Here is a 22,008-nt window from a genome sequence, read left to right as displayed (position 1 = left end):
TTTGAGAGGTGGGGTTGGGGATGAGGGAAAGAAGAAGCAGATTTGAAAGGTGGCCCTGGTTTTACTGGTGCTTCCACTCCCCTGATATGGTGCAGCCTGCACGCCTCCCACCCGTGCTCAGAATGACCTTAAGCTCACCCAGTGAGAGAAGGCGAGTTCCAAATGCCAGCTGCAATTAGTAAATGGGTACCATGGTGTAAATAACTATGGACCAGATGTCCCCACCCACCTGATAATGATATTGTTGTTCTTTGTTTAATTAATCATGTGGCGGATACTTTCTCTTTTGGAAATTAAGCAAAATCTGAAGAAAATCATTAAGTATTTTTCCTCTCTGTGAAAACTGCAATTTGCTTAGATTTGCAGTTTAGAACAAAAAATGGTTTAATGTTACAATACATGGAACATATAGTGTGAAAATTGGCTGATAGTTGCATTTTCTGAAGTTCTGATTAATAGTTTTAGTCACTGTAAATCATTGTATTTTTTTTCCTTGGATTTATACTGCTGGTAGTCAGTTTCTTCAGTGTACTTTGAAAAGTCTCCCTGGATCACAATGTCAAATGCTTAACACATGTTTCCATTATATTCTAGCTCAAATGCAAATATTATCTGTGTGCCAAATTCATCGGCAGGCTTTTGAATTCATCCAGTCTCTGAAAGCCCAGTGAGGGGGTTTGAAATACTGTTTGAGATCAGAGGCAACGTGAAATATTCAGGTACAAGAGGGAGACTTTTATAAATGACATTTCAATACATTCGCAACTGCTAAGGCTGATTCTGTGCAGCCATCAAAGTTTGATCGTGTAAAGCTGTCTCCCCCACACACGAGAAGTGGCTGAGTGCTGAGAGTCATTTGCCCTGGAACGTTTGAGACTGGGTCAATAACCTGCAAGAAAATCACAAATATGTTCAGGATTGTCATCTCTCCCATCTCCCATCTGAGGATTTCCATTCCCCACCACCACTCCCTCAGCTGAGGATCTCCATCTCCCACATTCCTCTCTAGGGGTTCCCATCCACCCCCTCCCACCTGATGACTCCCAACCCCCACCTGGGTATCCCCATCTCCCACATTCCCCTTCGTGTATTCCCATCTACCACCCTCCCACCTAACAATTCACATCTCCCTCCTGAGGAATGCCCTTGACCACTCTCCCACTCAAGTATTCCCATATCCCACTATCCCCCCAATCATTCCCATCCACTATCCTCCCACCCAGTGATCCCCCTCGCCCACTCTTCTATCCAAGGATTCCCATCTATCACCCTCCCTCCTGAGGATTCTCATCTCACACTGTCATGAGTCACACTGCAAGACTGTTTATTAACCAATTGAAAGTACGGAACCCAGTGTGTGAAAGAAATGTCACTGGCTAAGCAAGAAACAAGATTCGCATCTATTTTATTGTCGCCAGCATTTCTTAATTACAACTTCTGTCTGGCAGAGTCAAGGAAGAAATGACGACTTTTCAACAGTTAAATGAACAGCTTCAGCACTTAGCTGATCGTGCATTCTCTGAGCTTTATCACTCATTTTCATAATGGAAATCTATCAGGCGATTCAAGAACAGATAGGGAAATGACTATAGTCATGGACAAATGTTCCTTGTTACTTTAACAGTATTAATCCACTAACCTATCAGGCAATTCAAGAACAGATAGAGAAATGACTATAGTCGTGGACAAACGTTCCTTGTTACTTTAACAGTATTAATCTACTAAGCTAAGAGAGTTAACTACACCATCAAAATGGCAGCAGAAAACCATGTGTACACTATGCTTGTCTATTCAGACTGCCAATGGAAGTATCTGTTTCTTTCTATAACTGATTACAGTGTATGATTTGGTGGATCAATCACAATTTAAATTTAAGTCCTGATTGTATCACCATGCTCTAAACACATCAACTATCATTTGTCAGAAAGTGAAAATATGTGACAACCATTTGCAACAGATATTTGTTCCAATCAGACTTTTATGCCCAATTAAGCCAATGATAAACAAGCCAAACTCTTATCAATGGTCAGTTACTATACCAAGAAAATAAAGCAGAAGCCTTTGTGGATTGGGGAACTTAAATATATCAATGTATTAACAAGGAATCTGTGCATCTGTGCTTTTTTGTGATATGGTTCATCCATTGGTGAAAGCCAACTATCTTCATACGGACTTAATGTTATTTTTACAAATGAGTTCTTAAATGACTGCTCTTAAAGGCACCATAGAAATTACTAATGATTTTACTAATAAATTTACAAACTGACTGGAATAACAGAAGCACAGCACAGGGTGTACAAACTGAAGAGGAATCTTGGAAAGGGAGTAATACACCATGATGTAAACTTCAAAGTTTATGTAAAGAGAATGTGAAATGGTAGATTGAGCAACAGCCAGGGAGTTTCTACTTCTGGGACTGTACCTTGATCTCAGCATTTGCATGAAACAATTGTTACCTCAGAAAGATTGATCCCCTATGCTGCTAAATGATCCCAAGCCACAACCCATTCCAACTTGCAAAGCATTTTCAAAACCCAACGGGCAAGATTCCTCTATGGAAGGACACTTCCAGTAGTCTACAATCACAGAAGGAGACTAATTCAGACCATCAAGTTCATGCCAGTTCCATATTGAACAATCCCTTCCCCTATTCCCTTGCTCTTGCCCCACAGTTCTGTAAATTATTCTCTATCAAGTGCTTATCTCACCCTGACCTCTCTGTCCAAAGTAGCTTTAAGGAACAGCATCTCGTCTTCTGACTGGGCATGTTAAGGACCTAAAGGGCTCAACTTAGAATTCAATAATTTTAGATAATGAGGTTTTTCTGGCCAATTCTGATCAAATATAATCAAACAGCAATATTAACTCAATTCCTCTCACTGATCTGCTGAGTATATCCAGCTTTCTCTGTAAACATTTCAGATTTCCAGAAGCTACAGTGTGTTGCTTCTTCAATTGTATTTTACAGTTCCTTTTTTTCTGTAAAAGTATTCTGTTCCTTTATTTCCCTCCCTCTCCCCTCTGTTTTCATTTGTATTCTTCTATTTAACCCTCTTCCAGTCAAATCAGCTTGGATGAACAAAGACATTTGGAAAGTTTGGTGGATAGGAAAGGTTTAGAGAGATATGAGCCAAATGCAGGCAAATGTTACAAGCCCAGGAAGATACCTTGGTCGGCATGGTAGAGTTGGTCTGAAGGGCCTGTTTGTATGCTGTATGACTCTATGACTCTAATCCTTCACCACCCTCTATCAGCCAGCAGCACCACCATCTGTGTCTTCAGTCTTTCCTGGTCTACACCCTGTCAGACATATTCCCTTTGTTCTCTCCTCCCTCTCAGTTCTCTCCAACTTTAAATTTGTTTGATTCCTAACTTTTCTCAGTTCTGATAAAAGGCAATTTTGCCTTTCACACATACTGCCTGACCTGCTGGATATTCTGAGCATTTTATATTTTTATTTGCTTATGAAGCACCGATTGATTGTGTTACGACAATTCTATGAGCAGTGAATTCCAGAACGTTGCCTAGAAACTGAATTTTAGGGATTTTTTTGTGCACAAAGTGAGCGCTGTGTACAGCGCTAATGCCAAATAAGTCACAACAATAATCACAAAATTGGCGTAGCCTTGTCTTAAGAAAGTGTCATCATGGTTTACACCCTTTTAGAGATGTTAAAACTTGATTTGTGCTTTCACACGGACAGCTGCATACTGTGCTCAAAACGGCAATAGCATTCGTGCACCGACTCATGGGGAATAGAGGGGTTAGAGAAAGGGTTTTAACAGTTTTAAAAAGCTTTGGAGCAGGCATAAAAGTAGAAAATGCTGGAAGCAGTCAGCAGGTCAGGCAGAGAAACTGAGTTAATGTTTCACTTTGACTCTGTCTTAACTGTTGAGTGTTTCCAGCGTCTTCTGCTTTTATTTATCATTTCCAAACTCTGTAGTCTTTAGATTTTCATTTGGAACAGGCAGGTTAGGCTGGTGTCAAGACACCACTGGGCTCTAAGGTAATGGAGGAGAGGAAGCTCCAATAGGGGATATTCCAGGTTGAATTGAGGGGGGCTGTAAAGATATCAACGCAGATTAAAAAAAACTGCATAACATCTCAAAGGAGGCCAAAATAAATCAGGTACTGTCTCTACAGCTGATATAGTCTTCGCCCTTCTTCTTACCTGCTACACTCCTTGCCTGTCATTACCAAGGTGTCAAGAACACCCATTTATCCAAAGGGCAATCTCTGGCACCAGATAAATGCATAACCATGATATCAACTCACATAGACTTTCACAAAGGGTTTTGCTAACCCTCAAAGAACAAGGGCCCAGAAACTGGATTGCATTTAATTTTGGTGTGTTAAAGTGTTTTATACTCAGAAACATTGCTAAACTAAGACCTGCATGATTTGTGATGGGATCTTTCCCGGTTATATGCAGCATTCAGAGAAAGGAACATTCTGCATGGCAAGCTCACATCAGCAACACACACTTTGGCTGGCATAGAGGAAATAGAGGCTACAGGGAAGACAGCTCCTACTTTCACTCATGGAGATTTGTGAGTCCCGGTCAATGGGATACGTGCTAGGAGGAAATTTTCTGTGCATCAGGGAGTACAAGACCCTCCAGGTCCACCATTAGAAGAGCCTGGTATGAGGCAACTGCAGTAGTCACCTGCAGAAGTGACAGTCCCAGAAAATGAGCAATGCTGGAACAAATTTTGTCATCTCACATGATATGTCAAGGTGATCTGCACATCACTCGTTATACCTGCAGAGTGGACTTCCTCACAGTACATGTATTTTGTATGGCAGTCTGAGTTGTTTTAAGAGTAGTGCACTCATCACGAAATCCAGAAATATTGTAGCAAGCCCATTGAATATTTGGAATGGGGATTCATTCATTCATGTGTTGCATTCGATACAGGTGGGCCCACACTGCAGGATATGGCAGAATTTTTGTAGTATCTAGCTTCCCCCAGTTAATTATTAGTGTGTTATGTTGGTGTTAGGGATTGGAATGTGGAGAGAGTCACATGGTCTACATTGGGCAATTTTATTTTGCAATCTCCTTATGAAAATAATCTCTTGCTTCAGGAGTCACCATATCACATGCTACCAATGCCTACATATTCCACTCAGCTGGGAGATAAGGTCGTGGATGCTGAACAGGGACATTCCCCTGGTACCTGCCTTCTTTCTCCTGCTCCTGCTGCTTTTCACTTGGCAATATCTCATCTTTTTATCCTCGCTGCTCTCCTGGTCCTTGGGTGTTTCCCATTGTATCCGCACCCAGTTCTTGTGATTGGAGAGACCACTGGGGTGAGCAGCAAGGGAAGCAGAGCGTGGTCCTTGTCCTGCAGTGTCCATCCCTCCAGGCAGTGCTGGGCCCTGTGTGCTTTCCCAGAACATGACATTTACCATCAGGAAGTTCTTCTTAAGATCCAAAACATGTTGAGGGAGTAGAAATTTTTACTGTTATAAAATGGTTGGGACTATTACGAAGGCCTCTTAAGGGGACAAAAGAGCAGGATGTTGATTGGTACCTGGTGTCTGCGTAACAATACAACAGCAAAGAATTACTGAGTGGAGGACGATAGAAATCTAATTGGAAGATCAAAGAAAAATTGTAAGTTTTCTCCCAGGATTTTATCAATGTTTGTTTGCAAGCAAATTGCAGGAGTATTGGAAAATCCCTTCCACTTCCTTCTCATGGTAGTCATGGAGTCATAGAGCTTTAGAGCACAGAAACAGGCCGACCAAGTTGCCTTACTAAGCTAGTCCCATTTGCCTGCATTTGGTCCATGTTCCTCTAAACCTTTGTTATCCATGTACCTGTCCAAATATCTTTTAAACGTCGTCATTGTACCCGCATCGTCACCTCCTTTTGTTCACCGGCTGAAGACTGAATGGCTGTCACTGCGTTGGTACCATAAAGTAGAATACAGCCGTCTGTTCATTTATTAATTAAAGTTGCGTAAAATTTAGATTCCCAAATGCAGAATTATCTAAACGTCAGATGCTAATGTGATTTTGCATTTACAGTATAGAAAGGTGCCCGAATAAGACAAAAGAATTTCAGTCCCAAAATTCAGCGTATCAATTTAACATTCCACCAGACAACTAAATAAAGTCGAATAGGAATTAAGTAAGTGGATGCCAACCTGGAGACATCAATAGCATTCCATATCTATTGTAAAGCTCTCCTAATTTTTTTAAGTCTTTTTTTTGCCTAACGTGTGCTTTGAATATGCTGCAAACAACACAAAAGCACAGATACCTTCCCCTTGGAAAGGACAGCACTCTTTGGTTTTAAGAGTATCATGCAAAACAAAAAGCACAGATTTTGTTTATGATCTGAATTGGAAAGTTCTATTTAGGACAAGACGAGTTACCTGTGAGTACCTCCACTTGTGACACTTGCTACTGACAGACTTGGGCAGTCCTGGCAGGATCTGCTGCAGCTGATCAAGGATCAGAGGCTCTACATCTTCTTTATCTTTATGCACATTTTCAGCTCCAAATTGAACGGTGGTGTGAACAACCACTGAAGGTCCAACTTCAGGGGCCTCTACATGGGTTTTCAAAAAGATTGGTAGAAAAATTATTTAGATGGTCATGATTCAAAATGGCTGATTCCTCTAGGATAAGGCATCACCAATCAATCCACATTCAAATTAACCAGCTTTACATCTTAAATCTGTCCATGCCATTTTTTATTAGATGTTAAAGGATCTAATGAGTATAATGGATCAGAATATCTAAAGGATGGCAGCATCCTGAATTCTCGGTTTGGTTCTGACAGGCCACTGCCAGGATATGTGGACTAGAGAGATGCTTTATTGGACCCCTGGGCTTGTCTGAGTAGCTGGTGAGGATAGTGTGTAATGTGGTTTACAATGGTAATGGAAGGTGAGCTCCTTCCGTAACCACCAGCTTACCGTATATCTAATACCAGTTTTATATTGTGTTAAATTGAAAATCTACTCCAATGTCTTCAGGAAAGAAGAGGTGGAGAAAACAGGCATAAATTGCATGATCTGTTCAATTCTGTAAAATTGAAAATTGGAATAAAAAGACATCCTTAAGCAACACTTTTCATGAGTTCAGGATGAACCAAAGCAATTTACTGCCAATGAAGTATATTTGACACAACCTGGTTGTAATGTGGCCAAATGATACTCAGCAAAGTTCCACAATAACAGTGTGATAATGACCAAATAATCTGAAGGTGCAACAAACAGTCTGCTGGAGGAACTCAGTGGGTTGAGCAGCATCTGTGGGAGGAAAGAAACTGTTGACGCTTCGGGTCAAAACGCTGCATCAGGTATTGTTTGGGGGATCATTATTGGCCAGGACACCAGGTAGACTCTTTTGCTGTTCTCTGAACTAATGTCACAGTCACTCTTGTATGGACCTGATGGGGCAGTAGGGTCTAGACTTCACACCTCATCCAAAGGACAAGACATATTACTACCATAGGATCAGAGCTTGGAGAACACTGACATAATTTTTAAATGGAATACTGACAAAATACCTGTTGTTACCTAGTCGATATGGTGAAAAACAATGGCAGAACTGACCTGAACAGCGTTTCTTATTATCAATGGAGATGAAGCGTATACAGGGATTATTGATGATATATTTTGCTGCCCAGGGGGCATCAATCTGAGTGCCTGCTTCATAGAAAAGGGCCAAAGCAAACCGAGAGGAATATCTTGCGGCTTCCAGTCTTTGCCTTTGTGATTCTTTTATAACTAAGGAAAGAAAGATAGTGGAAAAGTGAAAGTGGTTGTGACTTAAAATCAGTTACTTTTTAAGTCGTGGTACAACATATGCAATTAATATTTATTTGACTAAATTATCATTGTTTTACCACAAAGCATTATCAGGGATTTATTAATGGGGCTTGGGTTGAAATCCAGCTCAGACAGATGGGATAAGGGACCTGTGTCTCTGATGGGTGTTAAGGGTCAAAAATAAAATCAGCTTAAGTACTCTCAATTCAGTTCTCGAGAGACTCAGATCCATTGTGCAAAATCCACACTGACAGTTCACAACCAGCACTGAACAAGCATTTTAACCCATCAGACCCTTAATGTATTTGAAATAGGTTAGCAGCAAATGCATTTCTGCACCACAAGATTGACTGTGAGAGCTCAAAGTATTAAAATTTTATTGCAGCTATAAACATGCTTCTAATAGGTGGTGAGCTCATAACAGAAAGTGCCTCAATGGACAAAGGAAAGTGCAGCTGATGGAGTTCAAAGTGGGAGCCGAGGGTGAGGTTGCAGTTGGGATGTCTAAAGGTGTGCAATTTGTGGCATGAAGAAATATTGACACAGGCCGATTCAGAATTAAATGACAAATAAGCCTCGTTTAAGTGGAATGGGGTTTGGCTCCCATGATGTGACCTCACACCTATCTCCTCTTTGGCAGTCCCTCGGGATTGAAGATGATTTGCTTTCACTCTAGTTTTGTCGGTTCTGGGGTCGTTGATGAGGCTGTTGTGGGACCCTCAGACTCCGCTACGAGTGGTGGGTAATTTGGATGGTGATGCACTCCTTCCACCATTTACACTGGGCTTCTGTCTGCTCCTGGTGCAAGGACTCGAGATCTCCATGCAATGGGTGGCACAGTGGCACGACTATTAGAACTGCTGCCTGTCAGCTCCTGTGACCCTGGTTCAATCCTGACCCCAGCACATCCGTATGCACGTTCTCTCTGTGACCAGATGAGTTTCCCCAGGGTGCTCCGGTTTCCTCCCACATCCCAAAGACTTGCCGGTAGGTTAATTGGCCACCATATACTGCCCTAGTGTGTAGGTGAGTGGTAGAATGTGGGGCAGTTGATAGGAATGGCAGGAGGATAGGCTACCGGCTAAACAAGTGAGGGAATGGAATTGCTCTGTGAGCTGGCAAAAACTCGATGGGCCAAAATAGCCTCTTTCTATGTCATAAGGAAGTATGGAATTATATGCAAATCCACAATGCCCCTTCTCCATTTTGAGTAGTCATGGGCCAGATACTCTCACAAATCAGTGGGTGCATTGCACACTCTCAGGGATGCTTTGGTAACATCCTTGATTTTTTTTCTTCTCTCCATCTGGTAATCTCTTGCCACGATGGGACTTGCAATAGAGTGCACGTTTCCAGGGCTGAGTATGCCAACCATGTGACTTGACCATTGGAGCCAAATAGGTGTAATTAAGGCCTTGATACTCTTGCACACAGGCTTCTTCTTGTGAGGAACTGCCCCCTTCCCTACCCATCCATCCCTTGACCAATCTTAACCTGTCCCCAAATCTCTTCTCCTTCAGTGTTTCCCCACTCTGGCCCCTGAAATCCCAGCCTCCCTCAGACACCTGCGGAACTGACAAGAGGCTGCATAATTTTAATGCTTTGGTAATATTACAGGCCAATATGTAGCAATATCTGCACTAATACCACACACTGTACATTGCTACACAAAAATATACCCAAAATTCTGATATAGTGGTGTGAAATATTTGACATCAAAGGGACCACTGTCCGTTGTAGCAAGAACTGCATGTATAGATACATACAGGGAAATGTTTAGGCTCAAACAAAGAACTCTGGGCACATTAGTACACTTGTACTGAACTCTGAACATATGTTTGGATACAAAAGAGGGGCACTGAGCATGTTTAGGTAAACATGGACAGTACAATGAACACAAGTTTAGGCATATAGATATACAGAAAACTCTGAAATTCACTCCAACAGAACTTGGAACATTAGCCAGGGTACCCATGTACATAACTGTGAACATTAGTATACACACAATGAAACCTAGGTACACATGGCCAGTACACTGAACGCAAGTTTAGGTGCACATACACAGAATGCTTAGATATAAGTTACTTCCTGACACACATACCTCAGACATAGGAATACCCACACTTGTGCATGGCTGAAGTGAAGTGTCTCTTTATGCTTCAGCCTTTTGTAAGTGTGGGAGTTCAGATAGAGATTTTTAAAAATGTGAACAAAAACATCACAACAGTCAAGTGAAATCCCAGCTGTGACAGATTGTGTTCAGTTCAGAGATTTAAATGAAGGCACAGGTAAGTGTACAAAGGGTACAGTATATGAACACATGCACTGAAGGTAGATCAATGACTCTAGCACTGAGGAGAAACATTAGTGACTCCGGGCACTGATGGCACATACCTGACCACAGGCATAGAGGGTGATTAGTGATCCTGGGCACAGAGGGTGGTTCAGTGACCCTGAGCATTGAGTGCATATCAGTGACCACTGCCAGGAACACACCCCATTTGTATGTTAGGGAGTTCCTGTGCATATGCAGGACTCTGACCACAGGTAATGTACATAGAGGCAGACCTCTGAACACAAGTTTAGATACAAAAATGCACCAAATCCCCAGAAGATGCTTAAGTGCACATAAAAAGAAATTTGAACACACACTGTTTTGGTGCATATACACAGAACTCTGAACACAAGTTTAGACACACACACACACACACACACACACACACACACACACACACACACACACACACACACATATTAGATATACAAATGCAGTTTTCTGAATACAATTTTGGGCACGCACATACAGAACTTTGAACATAAGTTCAGCTACACATGCACATTTGGCAACATGTGCTCAGAACTCTGAACACATGTTTCGGTACACAGATGCATAAAGCTTTGAACATAAGTTTACTTATACAGGTGCACAGAGATGTGAACATACATTCATGTTTACATGCACAGAACTGTGAAAACAAGCCTGTATTCATGCATGCACAGGATTCTGAACACATGTTAAATGCACACACACTCACTGTATTGTGAGCACTTGTTTAGATACATGCACTGACTCTGAGCACAAGTTAAGGTACACATGCACTCATGTCTGAGCACCTCCTTGTTTAGATATGAAAGCTCAGACTCTGAGCACATGCTTTGGCTGTGGTACACAGGTACAGGTGAGCCCCGCATTTATAAGGGGGAGTATGCCTAGGAAACAGTCCATATGCCAATTTTCTGTAACGCAAAGCTGCATCATGTGCGCATTCATCAAGAAATGCAAGTTGAAGATAAATAAATTTAGTGTTTACTTATTTTCAGATAAATTTCATGAAAGTGAATTTTTATTCTGTGTCCCAGATTTTTTGGGTAGTGATTTGTGAATTCCATAAGGGCAAATTTCTGTTACCTGAACTGCCGTAACGCGGGGCTTGCCTGTATAACAGCTTTGCTTTTGTGGTCCTAAAATTGATTTGAATGTACAATATATATCACTCCAAAACTAGGCAGTAGTTTCAAGTAATTCTCACAGTATAACATATATGGATTAAGATTCATACATATTTCTGCTCATATGTATTAAAATTTGTCAGATGAATTTAGGATGAATTAAAGTCAAGCAGGTCAGCACTATTCAAGTAGTGGCTATATAACTGTTTTGCATGTGGCTGACACAATCTGGGAACTGTTAGATATCTATTCAGTTTTATATGCCAAACCTAAACGATTGGCTGCTTTGCTTAAGCTTAGACTGCCAAAAATGTACAGTAAATAGCAAAACTGCCCCACCGCAGCCAAAGATAGTTGGCCATTTGTTACTTTTAACTGTCTCCAGTAAGATTAGGTACAATAATGAATATTTTAGTACAAAACAAAATATGACAATCATCTATAAATTTAGATTAGTAACCTTTAAAGCAACCCATAAATGACTGTTACAGATATGTTGATCAGATAATTATCATCTACTCTTACAGAGTGTTATTCAATTTGAAAAAGAAAAGGTTAACACCTCCATTAAATTGAAATAAAATAAAAACTACAGATGCTGGAAATCTGAAATAAAAACAGAAAATGCTGGAAACACTCAGCAGGTAAGGCAGTATCTGTGGAAAGAAAAATAGAGTTAATGTTACAGATCAAAGTTTGTGAAAGAGAGAAAACAATTTAGTTCTAAGTTGCAGAGACAGTGGGGGTGGGATGGATAGGATAAAGAGAATATCTCTGATAGGATGAGGACACGGTTGCCACGGTGAGGAAAGAGATGTGGTTGTGGAAGTGAATTTTGGTCAACACCCTATCAGTGACAAGAAAGGAAATAGAAACCACTGAGGCAATACAGTCAGATGGATATTCTGTCAGAGAAGAGCAGAATTCCTTCAAGGCTGGCAATTCTGGAAGAGAAGTGGCAGTGAATTCAACAATAAATGAGAATCAAACAAACTGCAGTTGCTGGAAACCTGAAATGACAAAGCAGAAAATGCTGGAAAACAGAGGTATAGACAATTCTATTGGTCAAAGACAAAGATAAGTCTCTTCTAGGTTAAATTTATTCAGCTTTCTTTCTTTTAACAAGGACTGTCTGATAATTAGAGAAATTGCACGACCATATAACTTTCCTTCAATGTTCATGAAGCTCACTTGGGCCAAATTGTAATGTTACAGATGTACTGAATAACATGGTGAATTTTACCATTCATTGTTGCCAAGCTACATATAGCTGCTTATGTTTTAGAACTTGGCTGACTGATGTAGGAAGTCAGACATTGCTTCACAGTTTGGCTTGAACATTACTACTTTCAATTAAATAATAAACCAGATGTTCGGATTGATGAGTATAAAACCGTGACTGTACTGGCATTTATATATGGTGTGTACATTTGCAATTTCATGTTTGTGGAAAAGGGAAAGCAGGATCTCACATTTGAATGGGACCTCTCATGACAGGACATTTCAAGGCATTTTACAGTCAATGAAACATTTTTAATGTCACTCACTTTTGTAAAGCAGGGATGGCCCCAGTCAATTTATACATAGCCCATAAATAATAATGAGCTAACGACCCAATAATGTGAATTTCTTACTTAGTGATGGATAAATATTGGTCAGGCCATCAGGGAGAACTTAGGGGGTGGCACAATGGTGCAGCTAGCAGTGCCACTGCCTTACAGCTCTGGTGAACTGGATTCAATCCTGACCTTCGATGCTGTCTCTGGAAATTGCATCTTCTTCCCATAACCACCTCAGTTTCCACCAGGCGATTGGGTTCCACCAACCCCCGCCCTGCCCCCCACCCAACCCCCCCACATCCAAAGGTGAGCTGGTTTGTAGGTTAACAGGACACTGCAAATTGTCGCTAGTGTACAGGTGTGTGGTAGAATCTGGGAGAGCAGATGGGAATATGGGAGAATAAAATGGGATTAGTGTAAGCCGGTGTTTGATGGTCAGTGTGGACTTGTAAGGCTGAAGGGCCCGTTTCCATGCTGTATGACTTTATGACTATAACTCTATGAATGTCCCTTCTCTTGTTCAAAACACATAATCTTGGCTGCCTGTGTACCACAGAACTGATGAAACATTTCTGAGATGGAGTGTTAAACTGCAGCCCTATAAATCCTCTCAGGTTGATATAGAGATCCCAGGGAGGAGTGAAACAGGGGTGCCCAGCCAATTGCTACCAAAATAAGAATGGCTGTTTTTTCACAATGTCATATGCTCTTTCGGAAAGACCCAGGCATTGTGCATCTGGCCTTACCACATCACAACACTGAATCTACTTCAGAAATACTTCATTTGTTGTACAAAGCATTGTGGCATCATGAAAGGATCATAGCCGGTATTAATGAATGAAAGTTTTCCATTTTTGGTGAAAAGACATAAAACAACTTTTTTATTTAATATAAATCTGGTGTCAAGGGGCACCCATTTCCCCACAGACCTCTGTTTATTAAAACTAATGGCAAAAGCATACCTGCTGTTACTCACCCAAGAGGCCATAGTTTGGAGTATTAACAGAGAACATAGAGCAGTAGAGCACACGAACAGGCCCTTCAGCCCACAATGTCTGTGCAGAGCATGTTGCCAAATTAAACTAATCCCTTCTGCCTGCACATGATCCATATCCCTCCATTCCCTGCATATTCATGCGCCTGTCTGAAAGCCTCTTGAATGCCACTACGTGTTATCATTGTTAGCCCTCTCCCTTGATTTCTGCACACACAAAGTTAGAATTTCTCTTTGGGAAAGAGCCGATGGACATGTGGTTTTACTCAGAGCCTTTTGTAATTCCACATTTATACCGCAAAGTTAGTGGATCTTGATAAACCAGAAAGGCCCTGGCAAACTTGTCACAATGAATAAACAAAATTGTTTTTAATGGAAATTAAAATTGAGAGAGATGGAAAAAAAGGATTACAGACCTGGTATCACCCATATATAAAAAAACTGAATAAAGTTGAGATCTGTATGGATTAAGATCCTCTGTACTCAATGCACTGGAGTATGTCTGGCCTGAGATAAAGGGAATATTCTGGTTTTGTTTCCTTTGGTAAAACATTAATTGACTCAGTTTTATTTATTTCTGGCAAGAACTTAAAACAAGCACAAGCTGGCCAATGACTGGTACAACACCCAGAACCTGACAGTTCAAAAATGACCCTGACTGTGGGCCTTGTAAGACAAGGAGTTACCCTCAAAGTAGAGTGGGACATGACCCTGTCATTCCTTCAGCTACAGGAAATGACAACTTTCAATGACTTTTGTTACAGGTGAAAAGGAAAACTACACAAGTACAGTTGGCAACAGTAATGAATTTAGAATTGCCAGAGAGCTCAGGATATGAAATTAATTTTCAAATGGAGTCTGGGGACACGTGCCCTCCCACACAACATTATATTTAGATTTTTGACAAAATGCAATTTCTGCTCTTTTGGAGCCCACTGTATTTCTGTTTTTCAAGTAAGAAACTGTTTATTCTGGAAGGACCAACGGATATCATATATACAAAGAAATGGAGTCACAGGAAATTTAACCTAAGTTAAATTTTGTTTGTTGTGAGTCCAACTCAAAATGCATTGGATTTAATATTTATAGGGAGGCAGCAAGGGAACAGGAGGTGGGGGAATGGAGGAAATGTTCCTCTTCTCCAATTCTTGCCCATGGCAGGGATAGATTGAGAGATTGGCTAACTGGCATCACAAAGACCTACAGAAGTGGAGTTGAGCTAGGGAATAGAGGAAGGTATACTGTGAATGTAAGGTTGTGAGAGAACGTAAATGGGAGATTGGCTGAGGCCAAGGGAGATCCCAAACAGAGTGTTAGGTGAGATTGTGAAGGGTAAGTCAGGCAGGGCGCAGTGGTGCAATTAGCTGAGACGCTACCTCACAGCTCTAGTGACCCTGATTCAATCATGGCCTCTGGTGCTGTCTATGCGGAGTTTGCACATTATCTCTGTGACTCTGTGGGATTCCTCCAGGTGTTCTGCTTTCCTCCCATTTCCCAAAGAAATGCAGGCTGTTAGGTTAATTGGCCAGTGTAAGTTCCCCGAGTATGTAGGGCGCAGCAAAATAAGGGGGAAGTTGATGGGAAGGTGGAGAGAGTACAGCGGGATTAGTGTAGGATTAGTGTAAGTGGGTGCTTGGTGGTTGGCAGAGATTTGGTGGGCATGTTTCCATGCTGTATCACTCCTTACTGTGGAAGGAAAGGTCAGTGTATAACATCTTTCCCTATTTTACACAATGAACATCCTTCAGCAGGTTTCAAGCAATTTTTATACTTTGAATACTCCGAAGTTGAGAGAGATGGAAGAGGAACCTCTGGCTAAGATGCGATACACTAGAAGACCCATCAGAGAGAGTACAGAGAAGAGATAAATGGAGGAGGATGGTGTGGTCAACCATGTCAGTGGCTACAGATAGGACGAGAAGAGGTAGGCAAGTTATCTTTGCCACAGTCACAGAGTTCGATTAGGGCATTTCAGTATAGACAAAGGCAGAAACCTGAAAGGCAAAATCCTGGAAAAGGTGGGCAAAGATTCTGCTGTGACAGCATGATAAAGGGTAAGGGAGGTGGGAAAAGATATGGCAGTTTTCAAGACAGTCAGGGCTTGTTGTTTTGAGATGCAGGGCTGATAATGGCAAACTTGAAGGAAAGCGTGACAGTAGCAGTGAGAGGGAACTCTTAGCAATTATCTCCAACAAAGGAGCCAGAACACTATGTTGGATGGTTGGTGGTTTGCTGAGAATAGGGTTGAGTAACAGGAGGTGGGTCTTATGGATAAGATGAGGACACTGAGGTCAAAGAGAGAAATAGAAAAAAGTGGTGGACAGTTGACACATATTTGAATGAAGGATCTGATGAAGAGAGTTTGACTTGAAACATTAATGCTGTCCGCAGATGCTGCCTGACCTACAGGCTGTATCCAGAATTGTCTGTTTTTATGGCATGTATTTAAGCACCGCTTTGATTGTAGGCACTTGTGTAGACATAAAAAAACTGCCCCAGGGCTTGTTATAATTGCTATAAAATCATCCCACCATCAATTAGAATAGCTGAAGCTTTTATCAAAGTGTGGTGGTTAAACTACTAGAGTGGCAACTAGCCCTTCTAGGTTATTGATCCAGAGACGTGTGTTTGAATCCCTGCATGACACCTCGGGAATTTATACTCAAAAAAAGTTAAACAAATCTGGAATTGAAAAGAAGTTAGTCTCGGTAAAGGTAACTATGGTGTCAAACTGGTGAAGCGTGTTCAGTCTGAAACATTAACTCTGTTTCTCTTTCCACAGATTCGGCCTGACCTACTGATTGTTTCCAGTGTTTTCTGTTTTTGTTATTGCAAAAACTCATTGGGTTCACTGGTGCTCTACAGGAAAGGACATCTGCCACCCCTTCCAGGCTATATGTGACTGCAGATCCACCAAAGTGTTTGAATCTTGACAGCCTTCAGTTCAGGAGCAGTTGGGGGTGGACAATAAATAATAATTAAACCAAACCTAAAGCAATCACAGTCAGCCTCTTCCACCTGCCCAGTCATAATAAGCACCATCAGAAACGCCACACACTTCACTCACTGCACAAACCCAGTTTGTCAAGTAACCCTGCGAAGGTGAGAAGTGAAGTCGGTGACCAAAAGAACATCTCCAGGAACCTGCAAAATCATAATAGAGAGTTGTGAAGAGAAATACACACCCATCCATGGTTAGAACCTCTACAGTTGCCCAATGTTACTCCAGCACCAAGCACATTTGCCCGGTATGGTGTAGTCTGCCGCACAATAAAATGTATCCAGCGTTGAATGACAGCTGCAGAATCATCACTGGCTGTCTTCAGCCAACAAACATCAACAGCTTACTGGAGAAGCACCACTGGACACTGGGAGAACTGTGAGCAGCCAAGGAGAAAGGAAATGGCAGACAGAGGACACCAGATATCCTCCATGTGGCCATAGGCAGGATGCCTGAAGTCCTGCAGGAACTTCCTCATGTCAACACAGGTAGCCAGCACTACCACTGAGAGGGACTGTGGTGGGCACAATTTGTAGACATCAAGAGTAGGTCAGCATGGATATTAAGGCAACTAAGCAGCTTCCTGTGGAGACAGTGGAGAAATGGACCACCTGCCAGTTCCTAAACCATTGCATACTTGTGGATCAGTCAGTAGCCTACATAGTGAAATGGGGGCACTGATACAATACATGAGACCAGTGATGCAGTGAGGGGCAGATCATGGTCTGCTCACTGGTTGAGAATGAGCCAAGCAAGATTTGAGATCTTGCTGAGGTTTGTGTTGTGACCACCAGTGGAGTGGTGTAGGTCTTTGGTGGATAGATACAAGAGAGAGAAGATAGTAAATCAGATCCTTCCTCTTTTATAAAGCTCTCAGATGTATCACCATTCTCATTCATCTTCATTTTACTGGGTACATTTGGTCTTTGTGTGTCCATTTTTCTTTTCCTTGTCTGCCTGGGAGGCATCTGTATCTGGGAAATTATTGGCATTGGCTGCTCCCAAGCAAGAAACAAAATGCTTGTCTTGGCAAGCAATTGGGAAACAAATGGGATGTTGGTCTTTATTGCAATGGTAGTACAATGTGACTGCTTTGCTACAGTTATATAGAGCTTTGGTGAGACCACACCTGGCTTACTGTGTAGTTTTGATCTTCTAATTCCAGATAAGATATACTTACCTTGGAGGTAATGCAACAATGCTCAACTAGATTGATTCCAGGATGAGGGGTCTGTGAGGAAATATTGATTTGACTCTGTCTTTATTCAATGAGAGGTGATCTCGTCAGAACATTCAAGATTCTGAAGGGATTTTTAAGCGGATTCCGAGAGATTGGCGAGAGAGTCCAGGCTTTTGTATCTTCTGCCCGATGGGAGAGGGGAGAAGAGAGAATGTCTGGGGTGGGTGGGGTCTTGATAATGTTGGCTTCTTTACCAAGGCAGCGAGAAGTGTAGACAGAGTCCATGGAGGGTTGACAATCTTATTACCAAACATATTTTGTATGGCTTCCAAAAGTGTGCAATAGACATTAAAACATGAATAAACCTCGAATAAGATAAGGATTAAAGCTCAGAAAATGCTGGTGATATTACTATATTCTTTACACCACATTTCTATGATGTGTTAGTCTATTTAAAGTACAGGCTGTCCCTGAGTAATGAAATGGGTTCCGTTTTTACAGATGTCCATAGGTTTATTTTGTCCATAAGTCATAAAATACACAAGAATCACTCGATATGGTTACCATACGATTGTAATGAACGGCATCAAAAACACATAAGACTGATAAGAAAGAACGACTCCTAAAAGTGGAGAAAGACAGGATAGTAGTTCTGCCATTTGTAGGAATGAATGTACATACACACATCGGACTCCTGAATTTAATAATATTATGGGAACTTGTTCATATGTCGGATGTTCTTAACCTGGGGATGGCCTGGAACTAGGTTGACATCTGTACAAGACAAGCGAACAAAAAGCAAGGAAGGAAAACATGCAAGAGCTTTGTCTGCTCATGTTGTTTATGGTAATTTATTGGAAATGTACTTTGAGGCCCTGTACCACTGGCTAGACCATGCATGCTGTGGGCAAGATGCTCGATCAGAAAAAGGTGGCACCCCGCCCCACAATGTCTTGTTCATGAACATCAACCGATAAGAAATACCAATAGTAGGCATGACCTTGAAGGTTGTTTACACTTTTAATCAATGGCTTAATCTAAATCATGTTAATAAATGCACTTAAATCATTTTAATACTACTTTTCAACAACTTCCTGCAAGATTACGATTCAGGACAGAGCTCTTTAATGTGGAATTGCATGTTAATCATACTGTCCTGGCATAGACCCATACTCTGAGCAGGATGACAATTAAGACCAAAGATTAAAATTATGATGAGGTTTCATCTAATGCTACCTACTTCCTTACAATATCTGCAATGAGATACATTCTAATGCTTTTGCGCTTGAACAGCACCAAATTGGAATTAAGTGTTTTTGTCTTTGATCACAGGTACTAGACATGCAAATATAGTAGCATTTACTTTGACAGAAGTGAAGTACAATATGCAGATGCCACTACATTGCATGTTTAGCATTTGCTACCAAGGAGAATTCTCTACAATGATTTTTTTCAATAATCACAAAAGTTGCTCTTATATTTACAACTATTATCTTTTATAAGGTTACTTGTTGATTCATTAAACCGTTTCTTTAAAGGCCAGGGAACATATAGGTTTCAAATTATTTTCATTTTTTGCTTCTGCACTAACTCTCATGAAGGCAGTGATCAATGGCATGGGACAGGTCCTTGGGTGTCTGTTATACCACCTCCAAATTACCCACATGGACTCCAAGGAGTAGCTTTTTGTCTAGGCTGCTTGGATAATAATTGCAGGAGCAAATCATTTGTCTGATTTAGAAATGCCAATTTTACATTCAAAATGAAATGCAAAAAGCCTTCCCTTTGAAGTTTAAAAAAAATAAAGCTGCAGTTTCTGCTTCCTTCTGTAAGTTACATATATTTACCAAAGTGGCAAAAGGAAGAATAACTTTGGACCAGTGTTTCCTTTCATTTTTCCAAGGATACTGAAATCGACTGTATTACAGTGACAATGGTAACAACAAATGCATCTTCAGCATTGCAACATATCTTTACAGGAGCATCACCAGACAAAAACTGGCGGCGAGAAAAGGCAGATGACCAGAAGTTTGATCAAAGGGGTAAATTTTATGGGGCACCTGAAGCAAAGGGAGGGAGGATTTCCAGAATTTAGAGGTTAGACTTTTGAAGACGTGGATGCTGAGGGTGAAACAAATTGCAGTTCTTCCACTGACAACCTGGCTGAGCTCATCAACCTCAACACAGTTGAAGGGTGAGATCCAGTATGATAATGATGTGTACAGCTCAGTCCTACATCAAAAGTGGGTTTACTTGACGAGTCTAGGATGAGATAGTGAGTGAAGCCTCTCTTTTTTCAGAACTTTCATAAATCCAAAACATAAGATGTCATGAATTGGAACAATTATTTTTTGGATGTTTTTTATATGTAGGAACCTAAAAATTAAATCAATATTAGTTCTAAGTTTCAAGTTATTTAAGAACATATAAGAATATGGGAATGTATCTGTATCCCGGATAAGCTAATAAACTCTACACAACAAAGTTTAAATTAGGTATTGGCTGCAAAACTTTTAGTCTCATTTTGACCTCTTTTATCTTATGACACTTAACCCACATGCAAAAAATCAGCACTATATTTAAACGTCTGCCACCCACATAAAGTCTTTTACAGGGGACTGCTACAGACGATAAGATTAACATTTTCCAGTCCAGTTAGACCACATTGTTGCTACAGAAATGAACTATTACTGTACATTCATTTATGCTCTTTAGGACCAGATGGGATTACAAAAACTACATTGTTACAAGTTCTTTAAATTGCAGTGTACATACACATCATTTACTGCGTGGGAGAAGCCCAGAAGTATGAGAAATTTGCAGAATATCTGCAAGAAACTATGCTGCAGGACATAGAGAGCCTACACTCACAAAATGAAAGATCAACATCAAAATGATGAAAACTATTTGCAAAGTTTCTCTGAATACACCTTTCCCAATAAGGAACATACCTCATATTCCACCATGGTAGTCTCCAACCTGAAAGCATGAACATTGATTTCTCTAACTTCCGGTAACCACTGCCCTCTGTTCCCCTTTTTTCCATTATCCCACCAGCCCCATCACTGCATCTCTTTCCCTTCCCACACCCTCTCAATCTGCCCATCACCCATACATTCCTCCCTCCAGTTCCCCTCCTCACCTCCTTCCCTTTACTCCATGGTCCACCGTCCTCTCCTATCAGATTCCATTTTCTTTGGCCCTTTGTCACTTCCACCTCCCAGCTTCTCACATCATTCCCACCCACCCCCTCCATATACCAGTCACCCCTCTCACCTGGATCCACCTATCACCTGCCGGCTCTTGCTACACCCTTTTCCCCTCACCTTTTCATACTGGCTACCTCCCCTCTTTCTTTCCAGTCCTGATGAAGTGTCTTGACCCAAAACGTTGACTGTCCACTGCCCTCCACAGATGCTGCCCAACCCGCTGAGTTCCTCCAGCATTTTGTGTGTTGCTCCAGATTCCAGCATCCGCAGTCTCTCTTGTGTTTCCCAATAAGCTTTCTGAATAATGAACTTATCTCCACGGTCCTTCAGGAAAGGAAATCTACTGTCCTTATCCTTTCTGGCTCAGATGTAACTTCAGATTCTCAGCTATCTGAAGTGCTCTTATAGAGCTCAGGCCTATAGATACTACAATATCCATGAAAATCTATGATAGAATAAAATAAGATGGACCACTTAGAAGTGCACATGACACTGTCATTGCACAGAAAAAGTCATCCCCAGCTCCACTGACCTACAAAATCCTTCCTTTTAAATATCTGGAGACCTGTGGCAAAATTGGGAGGGGGCGTCCAACAGGCAAGTCAAGCAACGGCCTGACGTAGTGATATTCACAGAGACAAGATAGATACTCCTTCATTTCTATCCCTGATTATTTCCCCTCCCACAGGAAGGAGTGACTCATCAGAGGTGGTATAGGGTTTGGAAGCGAGTGGTTCTAGGAGTCCTCGGTGTGGACTCTCAATCCCATGGGGTCAAATGAACAAAAAAAAAGCTCATGCAAAAAAAACACCTACCGTCCTCCCT

At 41.3% G+C, this 22,008-nt stretch overlaps 1 protein-coding gene across 2 annotated transcripts in view; it reads right to left on the bottom strand.

Moving 5' to 3' along the window:
* Window positions 1-263: 263 nt before the first annotated feature.
* The window catches only part of rnls (renalase, FAD-dependent amine oxidase), a 117,661-nt gene continuing 95,916 nt past the window's right edge, over window positions 264-22,008 (bottom strand). Inside the window, exons 5-7 of one of the 2 annotated variants that reach the window (XM_052027506.1) lie at window positions 7,575-7,748; window positions 6,387-6,562; window positions 264-889 (exon numbers count right to left, since the gene is read on the bottom strand). In XM_052027506.1, coding sequence (XP_051883466.1) covers window positions 737-889; window positions 6,387-6,562; window positions 7,575-7,748 — 503 coding nt within the window. In that variant the 3' untranslated portion in view covers window positions 264-736. Of the gene's footprint in view, window positions 890-5,202; window positions 5,390-6,386; window positions 6,563-7,574; window positions 7,749-22,008 lie in introns of those variants that run through there. The other variant, XM_052027505.1, reaches the window with a different exon arrangement.

This window comes from Pristis pectinata, chromosome 12 (genome assembly GCF_009764475.1).
Source record: "Pristis pectinata isolate sPriPec2 chromosome 12, sPriPec2.1.pri, whole genome shotgun sequence".
Taxonomy (NCBI): Eukaryota; Metazoa; Chordata; class Chondrichthyes; order Rhinopristiformes; family Pristidae; genus Pristis; species Pristis pectinata.
Note: the sequence above shows the minus strand (reverse complement) of the source record. Positions and strands in the feature narration are given on the sequence as shown.